At 31.1% G+C, this 22231-nt stretch overlaps 1 protein-coding gene across 9 annotated transcripts in view; it reads right to left on the bottom strand.

Moving 5' to 3' along the window:
* Nucleotides 1–22231, bottom strand: part of Zasp52 (Z band alternatively spliced PDZ-motif protein 52) — a 427403-nt gene that overhangs the window by 149874 nt on the left and 255298 nt on the right. For all 9 annotated transcript variants that reach the window (XM_075377465.1, XM_075377463.1, XM_075377464.1 and 6 more), the window contains exon 3: nt 2518–2701. In XM_075377465.1, coding sequence (XP_075233580.1) covers nt 2518–2701 — 184 coding nt within the window. The remainder of the gene's footprint in view (nt 1–2517; nt 2702–22231) is intronic.

The raw sequence follows: 22231 nt of genomic DNA on the forward strand, positions 1-22231 counted from the left end.
CAACCATACTTGATACCAGTTCCGATTGGAACTGGGATAGGGTTGGGTTGGGAAGGGTTGAGTTGGGTTGGGTAGAAAAACCCATCGGGTTGTTCTAGTGGTGAACGTCTCTTCCCAAATCAGCTGCTTTAAAAGTGGAGAGTTCCCGCGTTCAAGTCCAAATAAAGTCAGTTATTTTTACGCGGATTTGAATACTAGATCGTGGATACCGGTGTTCTTTGGTGGTCGGGATTCAATTAACCACATATCTCAGGAATGGTCGATCTGAGAATGTACAAGACTGAACTTCATTTACACTCATTTATATGATCTTCATTCATCCTCTGAAGTATTATTTGAAAGGTAATTACCGGAGGCTAAACAAGAAAAAGAACGGGTTGAGTAGGAAAAGGGTTGAATCTGCTCATATAAAAGATTTATAACAATTATCATTTATTAATTTACTTGTACAAACTACTGGAAATTAATTTTTTGTCATAAATACACTATTTTTGGTAATTTTTTTATATTCGTAAAATTATTTGTTTTTAGCGATACCGCCACAAAAGTTTGAAACTTGTGCGTGGGATATGGGAATGGAATTTTGTAGCGTACGAAAAATACCATGCCTGAATGGGATTACAACTCGGGACCTCCGAATGAAAGTCCAAGTCGCTACCACTCGCGCTAAATTAAATCTGTATAGTAAATAAAGTAACAACTGTTCGGAAAAATAGCTCGAATATCTATATGACATTCTTTTGGACTTGAGCCGGACATGCATTCTTGTGCAGAGGTATTTTAAGTAGAATGTGTTATGAGATGGAGGAAATGATACGTGAAAAAAGTACTATGAACGTGCCAGGAATTGAACCCGACAACTAACGGTTTAATGGCTAACATTGATTTACTATTTATTTGGCGACTAATTGGTCAATTCATTCTTTTCACAATCGTATCCATTAATTTAGTTTTATCAATCATTTCTGTGGCGATGAGTCAATTGAAAAATCAAATTAATTTTGTAAAAGATGAACTATATAATTTCTAATAATTATAAAATACATAATAGAAAGATAGTCGGAAACCTGCTTACGTAATTGTGTCTTGATGCTACGAGCCGATTGGAGGAAAAAATTCTTAGCGATTTAGTAAAGAACGCAAAAGTAGAATTTAGTTTAGAAGTGTGATTACTTAAATATAGATGATCAATGGGTTAACCCATCGGGTTGGTCTAGTGTGAACGCGTCTTCCCAAATCAGCTGATTTGGAAGTCGAGAGTTCCAGCGTTCGTCCTAGTAAATTCAGTTACTTTTATACGGATTTGAATACTCGATCGTGGATACCGGTGTTCTTTGGCGGTTGGGTTTCAATTAACCGCTTATCTCAGGAATGGTCGAACTGAGACTGCACAAGACTACATTTATACTGATACATATCATCCTCTGAAGTATTATATGAAAGGTAACGGAGGCTAAACAGGAAAAAGAATGTTAAGGGGATCAATAGGTTCCTATCTACGGTCCTGTAGATAAACCTTTCTTACAGATAACATCTATTAAAATCTCTTCCTTGATCCGGTTAATCGGGTACAACATTGTACGATCATTTGCAAATAGTCAAATTGACAAGAACTCGATATTTACCGATGACTACATCGTTCTGTTAGGTCTTTCATAATAAGCTTTTTTCATATATTTCTGTTGAACGATTATTGCTTCCTCTAACACCCCGGAGATGAAAAAATGAAACAAAACGATGAGGGAGTAGGAAAAAATTCAAAACGAGTCATTCTTATAAAATACATAAGAAAAACGAACTTAATGAAAACTATTTATAATATAACTACGGCTTCAGCGGCAAAAAATTGTACTTTTCACCCCAGAAGTATATTAATTTGTTACGTTACACCCGCTCCGAGTCTTTTCAATGCCCATGGCACATGTAAATCATAGTATTGATCAGCGGAACAAGTAAGATTTGCTTTCTTTGATAGTAATGATACCCGTTCTTCAGCAGTTCTTTGGGGAGAGTTCATTACATCACTACAATCAATTATAACCAATTGCTGTGGTTAATATCATCCACATCTCGGCGAGCTAAGCCGGTAAGAATCATTTCGTGCACCAGCCCATCCGTCTATAAATCAACCGCTTAGTTTTGTTTTTGGATTTCAGCTCACTATTACCCGGTCAGGATGTTATTTTTTATTTAATCCGTCTCTACGAACTTACAGTGACATAATTATTTTTCATATTTCATCGAATTTCTTTTTTTCTTCAATTAAAAAAATTTGCCATCAAATTTTCAATTATAGGCCTTCAGACTATCGTTAGATTTGATGATAAGGGAATTACTGTGTGGGGGTTTCTAAATCGAATACTTTTATTTTATTTTTAAATGTGATAGAAAAGAGAATAACAGAAGAAAATCAATGATGATCTAAAAAAAATCATAATATAAAAATTCGTCAAAAGATAATTAAAAAAAAGTTATTTAATAAAAGTCATGACGAACGATTAAGGAAATATAAATTACCTGTGGACTAGAGAAAGGTCTTGGTGCTAAATTATGTGCTGAACCAATGTTTGATGGTGCCTGGGGACGAGTTGATGATAAAGATGTTTTTGTAACCGGGCTAGGTTTGGATGGTAAATGGGCAGTCGGTTTTGGTGTAGAGCCAACTGGTGTTACTGCTGGCTTCCATGTTGCGTTACCACCCCTGCAAAAAAAAAAAAAAATAGTAATAATAAAATAAATATAAGTAAATATATAAGTAAAACTAAAATATAACACTATTTTAAACTCTTTTTTATGTTTTTAAAAACTATTAAAAAAAAGTACTTCATCAGAAAATCTAAAATTAATTACAAATTATTTTATTAATTCTTTTTTTTTTGTATTTGATTAAATTAAATATATTTTAATTACTGAGTATTTCCTGGCACAACTTTTAATTTAATATATAATACATATAAAAAAAACAACGTAGAAACAGAAAAATCTTTCTTTATAAAATAATCTTAATTATGTAAACTACAATTATCGATCAATTTGTCACGTCTTGTATAAAGAGATATCATTTATAATTTGATTATATACGTATCAGACGCATATAAACACCCTAATACGATCAGGATAAATTGTAAATTGCTAATAGAAACAGACAAAATCTATTTAAATGGTAATTTTGTTGCGATAATATTTGTGTGTGTATTTGTATATGAATACATGCGTACGTTTCAGAGAATGATTTACAAGAACAGCGTCCGAATAATACGGCTAGTTAGTTTGCAAATTTATAATTTTCGATGAACGCGGTTGACTAATATTTATTCGTCTGAGGATAGCTGATTAAATAAAAGGTATATTAATTTTGTATTACAAAAATTAACTAAGCTTATACTCAATTTATTATTTTTTAACTTACTTCTTAAAAAGAAAAGGAACGAACACTGTCCCTTATATCTTAAATTTATAACTATATATATTTATATGAAGAATTTGCCCAGCATCTGATGACAAATGTTACAAATAAAATTTTTGCCCATTAGCTCATATTACGAAGAAATCGTTATAATTAAATAGCAGAGTCAACTGTAACGAATTTATATCTAGCAAATTTCAATATTTATAATGAAATAATTTGAAAAAAAAAAACGTTTTGACTAATTAATCCGATTCCCAACATGAAGATATAATGAAATTTTCACTTCAGTGAGCTTTATTTAATGTAAATTAAATTAATAAAGTCATTTTTATAATTAAATTATATTTGATGTATCATTATTTAATCAAGTTAAAAAATAATGAATGGTAAATAAAACAGTTGCAACGTAATCGGGCTATATGAAATTTATAAATAACATCATATCAAATATAATTTCCTGGATATTTTTATGCAGATAAATATCTTAAGTTAAAGGATTTATTGAGATTCTGTATATTTAATTCTATTTATTATATATATATATATTTTTTTTTTTTTGTCTTCAGTCATTTGACTGGTTTGATGCAGCTCTCCAAGATTCCCTATCTAGTGCTAGTCGTTTCATTTCAGTATACCCTCTACATCCTACATCCCCAACAATTTGTTTTACATACTCCAAACGTGGCCTGCCTACACAATTTTTCCCTTCTACCTGTCCTTCCAATATTAAAGCAACTATTCCAGGATGCCTTAGTATGTGGCCTATAAGTCTGTCTCTTCATTTAACTATATTTTTCCAAATGCTACTTTCTTCATCTATTTGCCGCAATACCTCTTCATTTGTCACTTTATCCACCCATCTGATTTTTAACATTCTCCTATAGCACCACATTTCAAAAGCTTCTAATCTTTTCTTCTCAGATACTCCGATTGTCCAAGTTTCACTTCCATATAAAGCGACACTCCAAACATACACTTTCAAAAATCTTTTCCTGACATTTAAATTAATTTTTGATGTAAACAAATTATATTTCTTACTGAAGGCTTGTTTAGCTTGTGCTATTCGGCATTTTATATCGCTCCTGCTTCGTCCATCTTTAGTAATTTTAATTCCCAAATAACAAAATTCTTCTACCTCCATAATCTTTTCTCCTCCTATTTTCACATTCAGTGGTCCATCTTTGTTATTTCTACTACATTTCATTACTTTTGTTTTGTTCTTGTTTATTTTCATGCGATAGTTTTTGCGTAGGACTTCATCTATGCCGTTCATTGTTTCTTCTAAATCCTTTTTACTCTCGGCTAGAATTACTATATCATCAGCAAATCGTAGCATCTTTATCTTTTCTCCTTGTACTGTTACTCCGAATCTAAATTGTTCTTTAACATCATTAACTGCTACTTCCATGTAAAGATTAAAAAGTAACGGCGATAGGGAACATCCTTGTCGGACTCCCTTCCTTATTAGGGCTTCCTTCTTATGTTCTTCAATTGTTATTGTTGCTGTTTGGTTCCTGTACATGTTAGCAATTGTTCTTCTATCTCTGTATTTGAACCCTAATTTTTTTAAAATGCTGAACATTTTATTCCAGTCTACGTTATCGAAAGCCTTTTCTAGGTCTATAAACGCCAAGTATGTTGGTTTGTTTTTCTTTAATCTTCCTTCTACTATTAATCTGAGGCCTAAAATTGCTTCCCTTGTCCCTATACTTTTCCTGAAACCAAATTGGTCTTCTCCTAACACTTCTTCCACTCTCCTCTCAATTCTTCTGTATAAAATTCTGGTTAAGATTTTTGATGCATGACTAGTTAAAGTAATTGTTCTGTATTCTTCACATTTATCTGCCCCTGCTTTCTTTGGTATCATAACTATAACACTTTTTTTGAAGTCTGATGGAAATTCCCCTTTTTCATAAATATTACACACCAGTTTGTATATATATATATATATATATATATATTATTAAAAGCTATTTTTAATGAAAAAATAAAATAACTATGCTGATATAAAGTGATCAACTCACAACTGAAATATAAGAAAAAATCATCTGTTAATGAAATGACTAACAAAAAAAATAATAAATAGATAAAAATTATTTCTGTCCTATACCATAAAAAAAGAGCTTATAACGAAAAACTACATCGATATATCGAACCATATATTTGTTTCTTTCGTAAAACGAGACAAAGTTAATCAATTCATACTATGATGTTAGTTGGATATTTTTTTTTTAACGTCATTAACTTTCTTATGAAATGTGTCACATGAAAACAAAATACATACAAACATTTCTAATTTAATATTAAAAAAAAACAATAAATTGTTTTTTCACGTAGTAAAATGTAAAAAAAGTACAACAGTGCTTTCGAATTAAATATGACGATTTCCTAACTAATCAGTATAACATGACTTCAGGTGTGCCTCAGGATATTCTCGAACCCATGTTGTTCACAGGTTTCGAGTAATGCTAATATCTTACTTCACAAAAAATAACGCTATAAAAGACATCCTCTGTTCAGCAGCTTTACTACTATTCCTAAAGAGTTAGGTTTATGCCAAAAACCACTCATAAAAAAATTATTCAGACCATCCCAGATATTTTTGAGCTTAAATGTACATGTATATATACATATATATATAAAGAAGAATAATTTATTATTAAAATAAGAACTGTCTACAGGTACTAGGCTTGTCTGTTCAGAAGATTCTCAGAAAGGAAAAAGAATGCGGCGCTTTTTGGCTGCACGCAAATATGGATCGATATAATATCGAATATTAATCGATATGTCGATGTAGTTTTTCGTTATCAAGCTATTTTTTTATGGTATAGGACAGACGTAATTTTTTATATATTTATTTTTTTTTGGTCAGTCATTTCATTAACTGTGCTTTTTCCTTATATTTCAGTTCTGAGCTGATCACTTTATATTTACCGCGTTGAAGACGTAAACAGGACCCGTATTACCGATCGGCTAGGGACGAATTTAACGAGATAATTAAGAAGTACAACGGTTACATACACATCGATATAGACGGCTTTGTCTCGGGTGTGACAGTTTAATAATACTCCCTGATAATGAAATAATAAATATAAGTTTAGTCCTCTGTGCTCTTTTGCGAGGCCAACGCAATTTACTCTGCCTGCTTTGAAAGTTATTGAGGTCCTTAGTGATGAAAGCTTTCTGATATTAATTGATACACTCTATCAGTGTACTTGAGATTGTGACCTGCAGACGATCTGAACCCATCGTTCAAATTATCTATGACACCCTCTCAAGAATAAACAAGAGTGATATTCGTATGAGTACCGGGGCATTGCGGCATCCTCGGGAACAAAGGGCTGATAAGGCTATCAAAAGAGCGGCAAAAAATGGCCTCCGATTACAATTAACATCTGAGAGCGACATCACGAAGACAGTCTGTATCAAAGTACGTAATCAATGGAATAAGTTCTAGCTGCCGAGTCCTCCCAGGGTCTTAACTTGACATCCATAAAAATGCCTTCGAGAAACCTTTTATCCGAAACAACAGAAGATACAAAATCATTATACTTCGGCTGAGGATTGGGGACACAGACTTAACCCACATCCATCCATTTGGCTTTCCTCACATAACTGTGAGGTGTGCAATGTAAAATGGTTCACAAACCGCTTACTCACAGATTGCCCACTGTTCGTATCTATTCGTCGACAATTAAACCTGGTTTCAAATGAGAAGCGTTTAATCACCGGAAGAAATACATCAAAAGACTTTTGCGGTTTCTCTGCGATAATGGGATAAAGAACTTAATTTAGCGGTTTTTCTTATGTAAGATCTCTAATCGAATGCTGTGTACGGACTGTAAATAGTAGTGATGTTCCAATATTTATTACAAATTTGTTATTCAGTTTGTTATCACATTACTCCAGTTTGTTATCCAACGTTTGGTGTTTATTGTTTGGTATTTATGATTATTTAAGTCGCTAATGACTGTTATCGTCAGGGTTGCTAACGAGCGCAAATTTTCCCAAACAACAGGATTTTCTTGTGGTTGTGGGATTGGTTTGGGAATTCAAATCTTTGTCGGATTTTTGCATTTTAAGAATTAATTTATTTATCTAAATAGTATTTAGTTTCAAATTGTACTGACATAAGGAGTCCTTGATTTTTTTTCATAATGGCAGCGCCGAGTAGTGACTGTAGTAGGTTTATCTTTGCTAGCGACAAGAACGTACGCACTTTGCTAGTTACAAAGTTTAAAGTCGGACAGGGCTGGATTGAATAACACCATTTCTACTAATGATCAACGTTCAACCAATGATGTTGCATTCCACCCGAGTAATGAGAAGGGAACGTATTTTTGTTGGTACACAAGTTTTTGGGCAACGAAGTAGGACAGCCAAGATGTCCGAAAGAAGCCTTCAGCGAAGGCGAAGGCTACATCATTAATTCACTGATGCAAATGTCTACAGAGGCATTAACATCGGTGGCATCCCAACGAGGCCTGGTTTATTACTGTGATATTTAAAAAGTTAGAGGGCAAAGACGACCTCCGTTAAAGCCCATCATAACAAAATCCGACGAGGGAGGGGGGTGTGACGATCGGAATCATCACAAGGCGAGTGTCTTCCCCTACGGGAGTTGGGACGGGACAAAAGTTTGTTCGTGTAATTGAAATCTACTTGTTTGTTGAAAAAGATTTTAGTCATTACGTACAAAATAATCTTATTCTTTGTAATTTGATTTTTGAGATTTTGAACTGAAATTATTAATCTGTAATTTAGGTCCTTGTGCAATTTATTAGTATGACTGATACATTCAATTCATTATTCTATTTTTAATTATTTATTGTTCTGTTATTAATCAGTGAATTACTTGGTCGAAAAATATTTAAACTAATTCATTAATATAATTTAATTTCATTATGGAATAAAAACTTTGAGTTGGATAAATTCGGGTATCTTCATTTCTGTTGCGGAAATTTTGGGATTTTGATGAAATCCAGGAAGGAATTTTTGAGGTTTCTCATTGGAAATCGTGTTTACCGTTGATGCGATTATAAATAAAATAGAAGAAAAAGAAAGAATTATCGAAAAAATAATTAATTCGTATACCATTTATTAATAGAAATATTACGGAAAATTCCATAAAAAGGTTTATAATTCGTAAAATAAATAAAAAATTGTAAACGAATAATAAAATCAATACGTAAACTTTTCAAGTAAAATATTTTATTTATCAACATGTATATAATAAATTCAGGGAATCTATCTCGCATTTGAATAGTTCAACTGGATATAATTAAAAATATAGAGAAAAAACAAAATATTAAAAAAAAAAAATGTATACAGTGATAAATAAAATTGTTAAATGAATGAGAAATGATGTACTTCTGAGAAAAACTAATATGAAATTGATTTATTAGCAAAAACGTTTTTATAATACTATTTATGTGCCTTGTTTGTTTTAGTAGCAGATAACATTAAATGAAAATAAAATTACAAAAAAATATTATACAAAAAATAGTATATATATATAGCAAATTTTTACGGTAAAAAAATTATTAAAATTTAATGAAAATGCATTTATTGTATTCTTATTTGCATTTAATTTTTTTTTAAATCCTTAATTTCAACAAAATTAAAAAAAATCTAGAATTATTAAATACGTATTTCCAAACAAATAATTTTCCACAGAAAATCATTCATTAGTGATTTAATCTAAATTTTCTGAACAACAGAAAAGGTGACAACAGAGTGCCTGATCCTTAAGAGGTCCTCCTATAGAAAAAAAAGGCCACATAAAAGACTGTTTTTTCATGATACGAGTTGTTATAACCATTATTTTAATATAGTTAAACAAGTTACTTTTTGTCTAAAAGACTGAAATAAAATTTGTAATAATTTTTGTAATAGAATGGTAAATTTATTTTTAAAGTCGAGTAATTTTTTCACCAAGTCATTGAATATATGTCATAGGCTATATATATATATGTAGCCCATGACAATCCCAGTAACGTAAGGATTACAACCCGGGGTTGTAATACAAAGGAATACATCTAAATAGGTTCAGCCGTTGAGCGGCTACAGTGGAAAAAACATGCATACATACACACAAACACTCTAAATACATTACACTCCTTTTTGGGTAGATGTGTAAAAAAACCGCACTAAAAAAAATATATTAAAATATTTAATTTCAAATTTTAGGTGTCAGAGCCAAATTAAATGTTAAGTTATTAGTATCAGTTTTAAACTTTTAGCCGGTTTTTAAAGGTGAAAATTTGTTGATTGGTTTTATAATTTTTTTAATGTTTAGATTATATTATTAAGCTTTATTTAACATATGAATGGGTCAAGAAAAAACAATGCTTGTACGAAAATAAGCCGTACCAAAGAAACTCAAAGACGACATAACTCCTTTTTGAAAGAAAAAAAGAAATGAAGAGAAAAAAATGTAAAGAGACTACCGCTGGAGTATGTCTTAAGGCTTTCAGGAATACAGAAGAATTTTTTAATTAATTTTCGCGTAAAAATACTTTGACTTTAAGAATGATTTTAAATTATATATCATTACGCTATAAAAATCCAATATTTAGCATTGATAATGAAAAAATCTCCTAATCTTTTTTTTTTAAATTTAAGAATATAATTTTTTTTTCATTTTTAAATTCTCTTCTTAAGCTCTTTGGAAAAATTATTACGGTATCACCAAAGGACTTTCTTTACAAAAAAAAAAAATTAATTGAAATCGGCCATTTTGTGAAAAATATTTAAATAATACCGGATCAAATTGAGAACCCCTCCTTTTACTTTCCCGACTAGCGCTGTAGCTTTAGACGGGAAAGTATTGTAATCGGTTCAGTTTGGGCACATGCGGTTTTCACCGGATCTTTACACCTAACTCAAAATACCGGATGGAAATTTTCCGGATGTTCGTAAGTACGCGCGTGTGTTCGGTGTCGCTCTCTAAATCACCTTATATTTTCAGAATTACTGGAACGATTTTGACCAAATTAGTTCAAATTACTTCTATATATAGGGCACTGATGCCATTAAATTTTCAACTTCAAAGGGGCGAAACTATAAAGCAAGATCATGAGTATCTCGAGATTTCGCCTAAATAAAGTCTTATTTTTCTTACGCAGATTTGTTAACAATTAAAAAATAATAATTGCAAAAAAGAATTTTTGCATCCTTCACTTCAAAAAATGCTCTAAACTAAGTGCTAAATGCTACGCTAAGTGGGTATATTTCGTCAATAGTACTTTCCGTCACCACAAGGACTGCTAGTGTAGCTCTGACGTACTAAATTAAATTGCGTGTGTATCTGTAAGCCGCGTGACGAGGAAAGTCCTACAATTGTGTTGCCAGCTTTTTTGAAGTTTGTTAAAAATGAACTTACATCCACAAAAAAAATCTTACATCTATATATTTTTTTTTTGTCTTCAGTCATTTGACTGGTTTGATGCAGCTCTCCAAGATTCCCTATCTAGTGCTAGTCGTTTCATTTCGGTATACCCCCTACATCCTACATCCCTAACAATTTGTTTTACATATTCCAAACGTGGCCTGCCTATACAATTTTTTCCTTCTACCTGTCCTTCCAATATTAAAGCGACTATTCCAGGATGCCTTAGTATGTGGCCCATAAGTCTGTCTCTTCTTTTAGCTATATTTTTCCAAATACTTCTTTCTTCATCTATTTGCCGCAACAGCTCTTCATTTGTCACTTTATCCACCCGTCTGATTTTTAACATTCTCCTATAACACCACATTTCAAAAGCTTCTAATCTTTTCTTCTCAGATACTCCGATCGTCCAAGTTTCACTTCCATATAAAGCGACACTCCAAACATATACTTTCAAAAATCTTTTCCTGATATTTAAATTAATTTTTGATGTAAACAAATTATATTTATGACTGAAGGATCGTTTCGGCTGTGCTATTCGGCATTTTATATCGCTTCTGCTTCGTCCATCTTTAGTAATTCTACTTCCCAAATAACAAAATTCTTCTACCTCTATAATCTTTTCTCCTCCTATTTTCACATTTAGTGGTCCATCATCATTATTTCTACTACATTTCATTACTTTTGTTTTGTTCTTGTTTATTTTCATGCGGTAGTTCTTGCGTAGGACTTCATCTATGCCGTTCATTGTTTCTTCTAAATCCTTTCTACTCTCAGCTAGAATTACTATATCATCAGCAAATCGTAGCATCTTTATCTTTTCACCTTATACTGTTACTCCGAATCTAAATTGTTCTTTAACATGATTAACTTCTAGTTCTATGTAAAGATTAAAAAGCAACGGGGATAGGGAACATCCTTGTCGGACACCCTTTCTTATTACGGCTTCTTTCTTATATTCTTCAATTATTACTGTTGCTGTTTGATTCCTGTAAATGTTTACAATTGTTCTTCTATCTCTGTACTTGAGCCCTAATTTTTTTAAATGGTGAACATTTTATTCCAGTCTACGTTATCGAATGCCTTTTCTAATCATATAAGTAAATCATCACATCTATAAGTAAATATGAAAATATTCTTCATTGAAAAAAAAAATTACGATTATTCGAACAATTTTTCCCCTCACTAAATTAATAAAAAATAATTATTATAAAAATAGATAAGACTACTGCAAAAAAAAAACTCTATGTATTGTAATATCAGTAATAAACTAAAGAAAGAAAAATTTAAGATCATTCAAACGAAAAAAAACAAAACGTACCAATTATTTCCATTTTACAAACAAAAAACCAAATCCTTTGTTGTATCAAAAAAAAAAAAGAAGAGAAATTCATATGTATAAAAAAAATAACATTAATAAACGAGAAACTGTAATATCATTTGAAAAACATTTTGTTGAAAAATGTCAAATGAATGTCGTAATAAAGCAAAATATCTTTCGTTTATATAAATTGTACATTATTAAGCTTTTTTATATTCAGAAGTAGAAAAAAAAACAGAAATACAATATAAAAAACATAAAAAATAAAATAAAATTTTATCTTAAAATAAACTGTCGGATTTCTAGAATAGCTTGTTTACCCTTTCACCATAAACAAACACGCACATACAATAAAATATATAATTAACTAAACTAGTTCAAAAGTTTGTTGAGTTGATAGAACTTATAATAAACTGATACGCAAACAACTACTGCTGAAATATTGGACATGACAGTTCTACTACATACTGTTAATTTCATTATTGTGATACTGTGAAACGTAATTTGTATAAACTAGTTTGGAGTGGAATTAATAATATTTATTATTATTACTTATTTTTTATATAATTTGTTTCAATGGATGCAATAAATCTTATTTTGAGAAATAAAAAATTATTAATCCGATATAATTATTTCTTAAAATAAAATAATTTTCAAAAATATGAAAATAAAATTTAATAAGAATGAAAAGCTGGATTTTAAAATTTGCATAAATAAAATTAAAAATGTTTATTTATTCATGATATCCTTTCAAGGATAAATAAAACTGTGGTACTGGTATGGGTCTCTGGCCATTCTGGCATCCTCGGGAACGAACGGGCCGATGAGGCTGTCAAGAGAGCTGCATTAAATGGCATCCGAATACAATCGAGATGTGAGAGAGACTTCATGAGATCAGACCGAATAAAATTGTGGGCTCAGTGGAATAGGTTCTGGCTTCTGAGTCCTCCCATAACATCCGAGAGAATGTTCTCGAAAAACCTCTTTTCCCGAGCAACAGAAGAAACAAAAAGTCATCTTAACTCGGCTTAGGATTGGACAAACCAGGCTCACCGACACTCATCTATTTGCTTCTCCTCAGAAGATCTGTGAGGCTTGTAAGGTCAAATGGTCCGTGCACCATCTGCTCTTGTATTGCCCAATTTTTGGAATCATCCGATAAAACTTAGATCTGGGTTCAGATATGAAATTTCTACTGAACCGGAAAAAAGGTATAAAACGACTATTTGCAATTCCGCTCCTACAGTGGAATAAAGAATACAATTTAGTGGTTTTTGTCTTATTTATGTATTTTAGTTTGAATTTGTCTATGTTTATTCTTTATTGTTCCTATTTCTTTATTGTTTATGATTATGTAATTGTTGATGCGACTGTAAATAAAAGCATTAAAAAAAACCATTAAATTTTATGAGACATTATCATGCATAAAAATTTATTACTTTTTTCTTTCTTTTCTTTAACTCACAATGGTTTTTTTCTCATGTTTGTCCTCAAATATTGTATCATTAATTTAACATACCTCCTGACATTGCCGATTGATGAAATTATGCACAGTTACTAAGGTCGGGTGACAATACAATATTCACCCATTACTTTTGCAAATATCCTCCGGTACGGGAGTAAATTAAGGGTGCGGGTATAAACAACTGCAAAATCTGCAAAACGACTATGCGGGGTTTCAATATATATGTTATCGTTTGAAATCCAAATTAACCTACTAATTAAACTCATACAATAAATGATAATAATTTGATTAAAGTATGACTAAAAAGTATAAAGCAAGTTTTTAAAAATTTTGAAACATTTTTGTAATATTAGTTCGTTCAATAGAAAAGAAAGACAAGAAAAGATTTTTTTTTTAAATCGCTTTCAAAGAAACAAATCCCGTATCTTTTTACTTTCCTGGCATCACAGCTGGTAATCAGTAAAAAAATGAAATAAGAATTTTTTTTTTAATTTCTCAACTTTTCCTGACCCAGGGATCCCCAAAAAACAAAAATAAATTGGGGGTAACATTGCACCTCCTAATATGTGTGCTTTTTTGAAGCTTAATAGTTTCGAGTGGATAAACCGGTTTTGATGAAATTTTGTACAGAGACTTTGTGATACGGAGCAATTTGGTGGTAAACGTTTGGGGTCAAAATCTCCAAGGGGTGGAATAGATAGATTTTTGGGGTCAATTTTCTCTAAATTTTGCAAACACAACTCCACATTACATTAAACCTAGTAAATGCATGCTTGAAATTTAAAAAGGAATGCCCCAAAATTCCCCCATTCCACAAAAATGGAAAAAAATTATCTTTTTATTTATTGCATATTTTTTAACCGATTTTATTTTTATGTATTACTATGCATGTAGTAGTGCAACTGACTCAAAAAAATTCTTCGTGGGCAGTATTGAAAGTGAAGGAGCCGATAAAATTAAAAATATCGAATTGTTAAAATTGTTTAAAACTTCCTGGTTTATTTTAATAATAATTCACCCCCAGCGCCAAAAAGAAATCTTAGGTAACTTTGTATTGGTTATAGTTTCAGTGGATAGTTTTTAGTTTCTATGATTTAACAATGTAAACGTAGAAAAATCATAAAATCTTGAAGGTAATTTTGCAGTGAGAGTAGAAAAACAATTTAAAAATACCAACTTTTTGAAATTTATAAAATTATTATTGGTTTATTTATACATATAATGATAATTTTACAATAAAATTTTATATAAATCACCCCCTTCTAAAAAAAAGAAATCTTAAGTAACTGTTTTCATGTATAACTAGCAGACCCGGCAATGCTTCGCCTATATTATATATATATATATATATATATATATATATATATATATATATATATATATAGAGAGAGAGAGAGAGAGAGAGAGAGAGGTAAAATGAACACAATTGACATTTTGATAAAAAAATTAAAAAACTGAACTTCACAAATTTTACCTTTCACTTATTCTCCTTCCCCTTTCCATTTCCAACTTCTCCCTTTCACCCTTCTCCCTCACACCTCTCGCAGTTTCCTTTTTACCCTTTCCCATTTTCCCCTTTTCTCTTTCCACCTCGTTTTCCATTTTCCCGGCGAGTAAATCGGTCCATTAGTTTTTTGTCTTTAGCGGACACACATACGAACATGCCTTATGTATATATTTTTTTTTTTTTGTCTTCAGTCATTTGACTGGTTTGATGCAGCTCTCCAAGATTCCCTATCTAGTGCTAGTCGTTTCATTTCAGTATACCCTCTACATCCTACATCCCTAACAATTTGTTTTACATATTCCAAACGTGGCCTGCCTACACAATTTTTCCCTTCTACCTGTCCTTCCAAAATTAAAGCGACTATTCCAGGATGCCTTAGTATGTGGCCTATAAATCTGTCTCTTCTTTTAACTATATTTCTCCAAATGCTTCTTTCTTCATCTATTTGCCGCAATACCTCCTCATTTGTCACTTTATCCACCCATCTGATTTTTAACATTCTCCTATAGCACCACATTTCAAAAGCTTCTAACCTTTTCTTCTCAGATACTCCGATTGTCCAAGTTTCACTTCCATATAAAGCGACACTCCAAACATACACTTTCAAAAATCTTTTCCTGACATTTAAATTAATTTTTGATGTAAACAACTTATATTTCTTACTGAAGGCTCGTTTAGCTTGTGCTATTCGGCATTTTATATCGCTCCTGCTTCGTCCATCTTTAGTAATTCTACTTCCCAAATAACAAAATTCTTCTACCTCCATAATCTTTTCTCCTCCTATTTTCACATTCAGTGGTCCATCTTTGTTATTTCATTACTTTTGTTTTGTTCTTGTTTATTTTCATGCGATAGTTCTTGCGTAGGACTTCATCTATGCCGTTCATTGTTTCTTCTAAATCCTTTTTATTCTCGGCTAGAATTACTATATCATCAGCAAATCGTAGCATCTTTATCTTTTCACCTTGTACTGTTACTCCGAATCTAAATTGTTCTTTAATATGATTAACTGCTAGTTCCATGTAAAGATTAAAAAGTAACGGAGATAGGGAACATCCTTGTCGGACTCCCTTTCTTATTAGGGCTTCTTTCTTATGTTCTTCAATTGTTATTGTTGCTGTTTGGTCATGAACGTAGGATGTTGAAATTTTGGATTTAGGACTGTGGAACATCTAGTTGTGCACCTCCCATTTTGACTGCAATCGACTGGACAAAAAGTGTCCAAATAAAAGCCCAAGAACCAAAAAATTTAGATTTTGGATTTTTTCATAACCGCAGTAATAAGGCCTTCTCATTGACAGCTTTTCAACAGTACATCATAAGCGGTACTTATTTTCATTGATTCCAGAGTTATAGCCAAATAAAAGTTTAATTAACGATATAATTGGATCTTACCAGGGGAAGGCACATCTGTTCAAATCTGACTTCATCTCATTTTTTTTAAAAACATTTTTTGTTTTATTTTAAATATATTGATTTATTAATAATTATTAACTTCTGATGGTAAAAAAAAATTAGCAATAAATAATTATTTAATAATAAGATTAAAAAAGAATATGAAAAAATATTAGCAGTTATTAATGAAATAAAATTTTATGTACTTTTCATTTAAAAAAAGTGTAAATACGTAATTTAATAGGCGTACAAAGAAGTCATGAGGTGTCCACATCAGATTTTTAATTTTATAAAGGGAATTAAAAAAAAAATCTAATTCTAATCTAAATCTAATCTAAATCTAATCTAAATCTAATCTAAATCTAAATCTAATATTATGGCTTCTTTCTTATGTTCTTCAATTGCTACTGTTGCTGTTTGGTTCCTGTACATGTTAGCAATTGTTCTTCTATCTCGGTATTTAAACCCTAATTTTTTTAAAATGCTGAACATTTTATTCCAGTCTACGTTATCGAATGCCTTTTCTAGGTCTATAAACGCCAAGTATGTTGGTTTGTTTTTCTTTAATCTTCCTTCTACTATTAATCTGAGGCCTAAAATTGCTTCCCTTGTCCCTATACTTTTCCTGAAACCAAATTGGTCTTCTCCTAACACTTCCTCCACTCTCCTCTCAATTCTTCTGTATAGAATTCTAGTTAAGATTTTTGATGCATGACTAGTTAAACTAATTGTTCTGTATTCTTCACATATATATAAAATAAAAAGTATGTTTGTACATTTGTTTGTTTCTTTCGTAAATATCTCGACACCGGCCCCAATTAGCGGGTATAGTTTTTGCAAAAATATTTCTTTTCACGTAACTAATATTCATATTCTGAATATGAACCAAATCGGTCCATAAATATAATTTTTCTAAATACCTCAACCCCAGAGCCAACAAACTGGTTCATTTTTTGCAGAGATAATTCTTTCCATGTAAGTAACATGTATTTTGAATATGAGGCAAATCGGTCCATAAATACAATTTTTCGAAATATCTAGACGCTAGCGCCACCTAGCGGGTCCAAACTAACACAGAAACCTTCCCTGGCATGCATCCAACCATTCCCCAAAGTTTCATCGTTATCGGATGATCGGTTTAGGAAAGCATAAGAGACATACAGACAGACAAACATTCATTTTTATATATATAGATTATTATTTTTCCTCTATATAAGAATATATTACAAATGCTAGGAAACTATTAACAATTTTTTTATTGAATTATTTTTAAACTAATAAAATTATTTATTAAATTTTAATTTCAAAATAATAAAAAATTTAACTTTAATTATTTAAAGATAAAAGTAAATTTAATTTAACCCACCGGGTTGGTTTTAGTGGTAAATTCGTCGTCGTAAATCACCTGATTTTGAAGTCGAAGTTCTGAGTTTCAAATCCGAATAAAAGTAATTTTTATTCGGATTTGAATACTAGATCGTGGATACTGGTGTTCTATGGTGATTGGGTTTCAATTAACTACACTTCTCAGGAATGGTCAGCCTGTGTTTGTTCAAAACTACAAATTTACCGGTACAGTAACATTACAGTGAAGTCGCTAATGACTTTAATTGTTGATGCAACTATAAATAAAAGAATTAAAAAAAAAAAAGAAGAGTTTAATCTGTTTTAAAATGTTAACCTGAAATTTTACTGTTAAAATTTCAGCTAATTTTTATAATAGTATAAAAAAATTTCCAAAAAATTATGTCATAAATGAACACGTTACATGTATTACAAAACACTTATTTTGATAAAATAATCTTTGTCAAATGTATTATAAAAAAAATATTTTTTAAAGAAATAGACTGCTATAAAGTTTCAATACGGGTTTAAAGGTCAATAAATAGAATGTCAACTGATAGAGTTGTTTTATTGTAACATTATCATAATTAGAACCATTAAGATTGTCATTTAAAATGAATTACAAACAACATTTTTTTAAATGTTTAAAAAGATCTTTATTGAATATTAAACAAGATGCTTTGAAATTTAATAAAACAAATTCTGGATTTTGGATTAAAAAAAAAACAAATTTATGATTAAAAAAATTACAAAAATGAAATTAACCAATTTTTTATTGCTTTAGGAAAGATAGACAATTAATTAATTAGTACTTTTTTTTTTAAATATTAATTTTATGAAAAATTTCATAGAGTTAAAAAAAAGCTGATGACATTTTTGTAGATTTTTTTAAATTTTTCAATGAAAGTGAATTAAATTAAGAGACGCGAAAAAGTATATTTCTTTAAAATTATCTAATAAAACAAGTAAATATTTTTGACCATTGTAAAATTACATAGAATTTATTTAATATGACTCTATATATACAGAGTAGTGCATGAAATGATCCACAATTGGTTTTGTTAAAAAATATTTATTTCAATGGCAATACAGAAAAGTAAAATACAACATGTTTACTATATACCTGGAAATTACATTTTGCTTATCACATGTTCAATATCACGTCTAGCAACTTCATCAACATGAACTTGTAAGTTGTTAATTAGTCGACGACACATCCTCTGTTATCTCGTTGCATGCCTCAATAATCAGCACTCGCAGTTCCATCACTGTACAAGGATGCTTAAGGAACTTTTTTCCTTTAGAAATCCTCAAAGAAAATAATCAAACGGATTCATATCACGACTGTTCGGGGGCCAGTTCTGTTAACGCGTAGAACGATTAGAAAATCGGCATTTGCGTTAAAACGACATTTGAAACGAAATTTGCGTTAAAAGTTTCACGCAGAAAGTCTAAAACAACATTAATTGAGTGCGGTCTGGCTCCAATCTGCATGAATTATTCGTTTTCTAATTAAAACCATCTGCAAGAAGCTGAGAAACAAAATTATTACGTAGCATGTTTAGATAACATTCATTGTTCACTGTCTGCTCAAAAAAGAATAGCCATATTACCCGGTGACTTATCTAGCGGCCCGTACTGTAATTCTTGGAGCGTTATGCACCTTTTCATGAAGCATGTGTGGATTTTCGGGAGCTCAAAAATGCACATTTTGTTTATTAACATCTCCGCGTTTAGATGAAAATGTGCCTCATCTGAAAACCAAACATTATTCAACATTAGTCTTGGTTCACAGCCCGTTCAGGGAATGCCATTCTTTGATGTTTGTTGTCAACCGTTAATTTAGGCAACACTAATTATTTTGTACAAAATAATTTGCATTTTGATACAAATGCAAATCTGTTTTTAAAATTCGCTGCACAGATCGCCTAGAAAGCCCAAGCTGTGCCGCTTCTCGACAGCTTCGACATTCTGTGGAGAACGAACATCGGCAGGCCGTTCGTGCTTATTCTCAAATACTGAACCGTAACTATTAAATTTTTCGTAAAGTCTACGTATTGTTTTAATTGAGGGCGACCACCGAGTTTGAAAATGTGCACGAAACCGTCTTTATGTAAGCACCACACTTTTAAAAACAACACAATCATTACGCGCTGTTCAACAGTCAGTCTTTCTTTGTCAGCCATCTTGAAAAGTTACACAAACAGCGCACTCGGAAAGAGAAGAAACTAATACTTATGAACTGTTGTCACTTCTCACAACATAAAACACATTATTAATTTAAACAATTATTGATAAAATAAATGTTGCATCATTTCGTGCGCCACTCTATATAATGTGGATAAAACATTATTCTATAAATTAATGTTTACAAGAACTCTTTTCATACGGTGACTGTTAAAGGACATGAAAAAATCAAATGTTTCATGTTGGAGGAAAAACCGCATATTAAAATGTAATATTTAAAAGATTATTATTGCACATGGGTGCAATTTTCATGAACAATGCAGTTGATTTTTAATGTAATGAATTTTTGTAATAAAAACTTTTCCTAATAATATAATAAATTATTATATTTTCTGTTACGTAAAATATAACAAATCTGAATAAATTTCAGCACAATTTTTAAAAAATTGATGTAAGATTTATTTCCACAAATATCTTTCAAGCCCTATAAAAAAATAATTTTCAAATTTAAAAAAAAAATTTAATCTCGATTTTATTTTATGATTCTTTTAATTTTTTTGAATTTTGAGCTTCACTTCATTTATATTTTTAGCTAGGATAACAAAATCGTCTTCAAAGGTTAATATAATCATTCAGAAACAAATTTTGTTCATTATTTAAATCTAGGTCTATATTTTAAATAAAAATAGCATTTAAAACTATGAAGTAATCTTAAAAAAGTTCAAATATTTTTATATTTTGACTTTTTGAAGTTAAAGGTTACAGTAGTAATTACTAGGTTTTTCCTCCCCACCGGTCACTATGCCGCGAGTGGTAGCGTCTCGGCCTTTCATCCGGAGTTCCCGGGTTCGAATCCCGATTAGGCATGGCATTTTCACACACGCTACAAATTATTTGTCTGATCCTCTGAAGCAATATCTAATGGTGGACCCGGAGGCTAAACACACAACACAATAAAAGGAAAAAAGAGTTTTTCCTCTCCGACTTCTAAAAGATGGCATTTAAAAAAAAAACTGAATCACTTCTGAGATAAATATTATTAAAAGAAAAGGGAAAACTTATTTTAACGTTAAACTGAACCTTTGAAGGATGAAAAAACGAACCCAAGTAATAAAATTAAAAATTTTTATAAACCCACGACGAAATTAAATTGGTTAACAAAATATTGAAATAATTAGAACGAATAGAAACATTCAAAACCCATTTAGAAGAAATGATTTTATGGCTTATAACCATAAAACTAATCTAAGAACCTGCTCTTAGGTGATATGTACGTAATGCAAAAATCCGCATAAAAATCGGCTCAGCCGTTTTAGAGAAACGCATCTACTACAGCGCCCCACGGTGACCGCAAACCGTAAACCATTTCTAAGAATCTGCTCTGAAGTAATACGTACGTAATGCAACAAATCTCATCGAAATCGGTCCAGTAGTTTTTGAGGAAAACAGTAACATACACACACACACACACACACACAAACTTTTATCCCAAACTCATATACCGTCTGTGTTCCTTCGTGGGTAAAAATAGCAAATAGTTGTTAATTTACTAATTTATACCGATAACTATATCATTTTAAAGAACTATTCATCTTTTATTGTATAGGTTAGAGCAAGTCGGAATACCAAGAAGATAATCTAGATACTGAAGGAGGGTGTGGGTGTGTGAAGAAAAAAAAATTTAGTCATAGCAACAGGAACCCATCGAGTTGGTCTAGTGGTTAACGCGTCTTCCCAAATCAGCTGATTTGGAAAGTCGAGAGTTACAGCGTTCAAGTCCTAGTAAAGTCAGTTATTTTTACACGGATTTGAATACTAGATCGCGGATACCGGTGTTCTTTGGTGGTTGGGTTTCAATTAACCACACATCTCAGGAATGGTCGAACTGAGAATGTACAAGACTACACTTCATTTACACTCATACATATCATCCTCATTCATCCTCTGAAGAATTATCTAAACGGTAAAAAACAGGAGGCTAAATAACCATAAAACTAAGGAAGAACAGGCTAAACAGGAAAAAAGAGAAAAAGAGAGAGTCATAGCATCAGGGCAAGCAAGAATTCTTGATATGGCGTTGACTTAGAACTATTAGCGGCTGGAACTATTATGTATATTATATTCTCACGACGACTAGCGTGAAACTGTCCCTTCGCTCAGCCAAAAAAAAAATCACGAAAACAAACCATTTAAGGATAAAATTTATAAACAAT

Source organism: Lycorma delicatula, chromosome 10 (genome assembly GCF_047948215.1).
Source record: "Lycorma delicatula isolate Av1 chromosome 10, ASM4794821v1, whole genome shotgun sequence".
Lineage (NCBI taxonomy): Eukaryota > Metazoa > Arthropoda > Insecta > Hemiptera > Fulgoridae > Lycorma > Lycorma delicatula.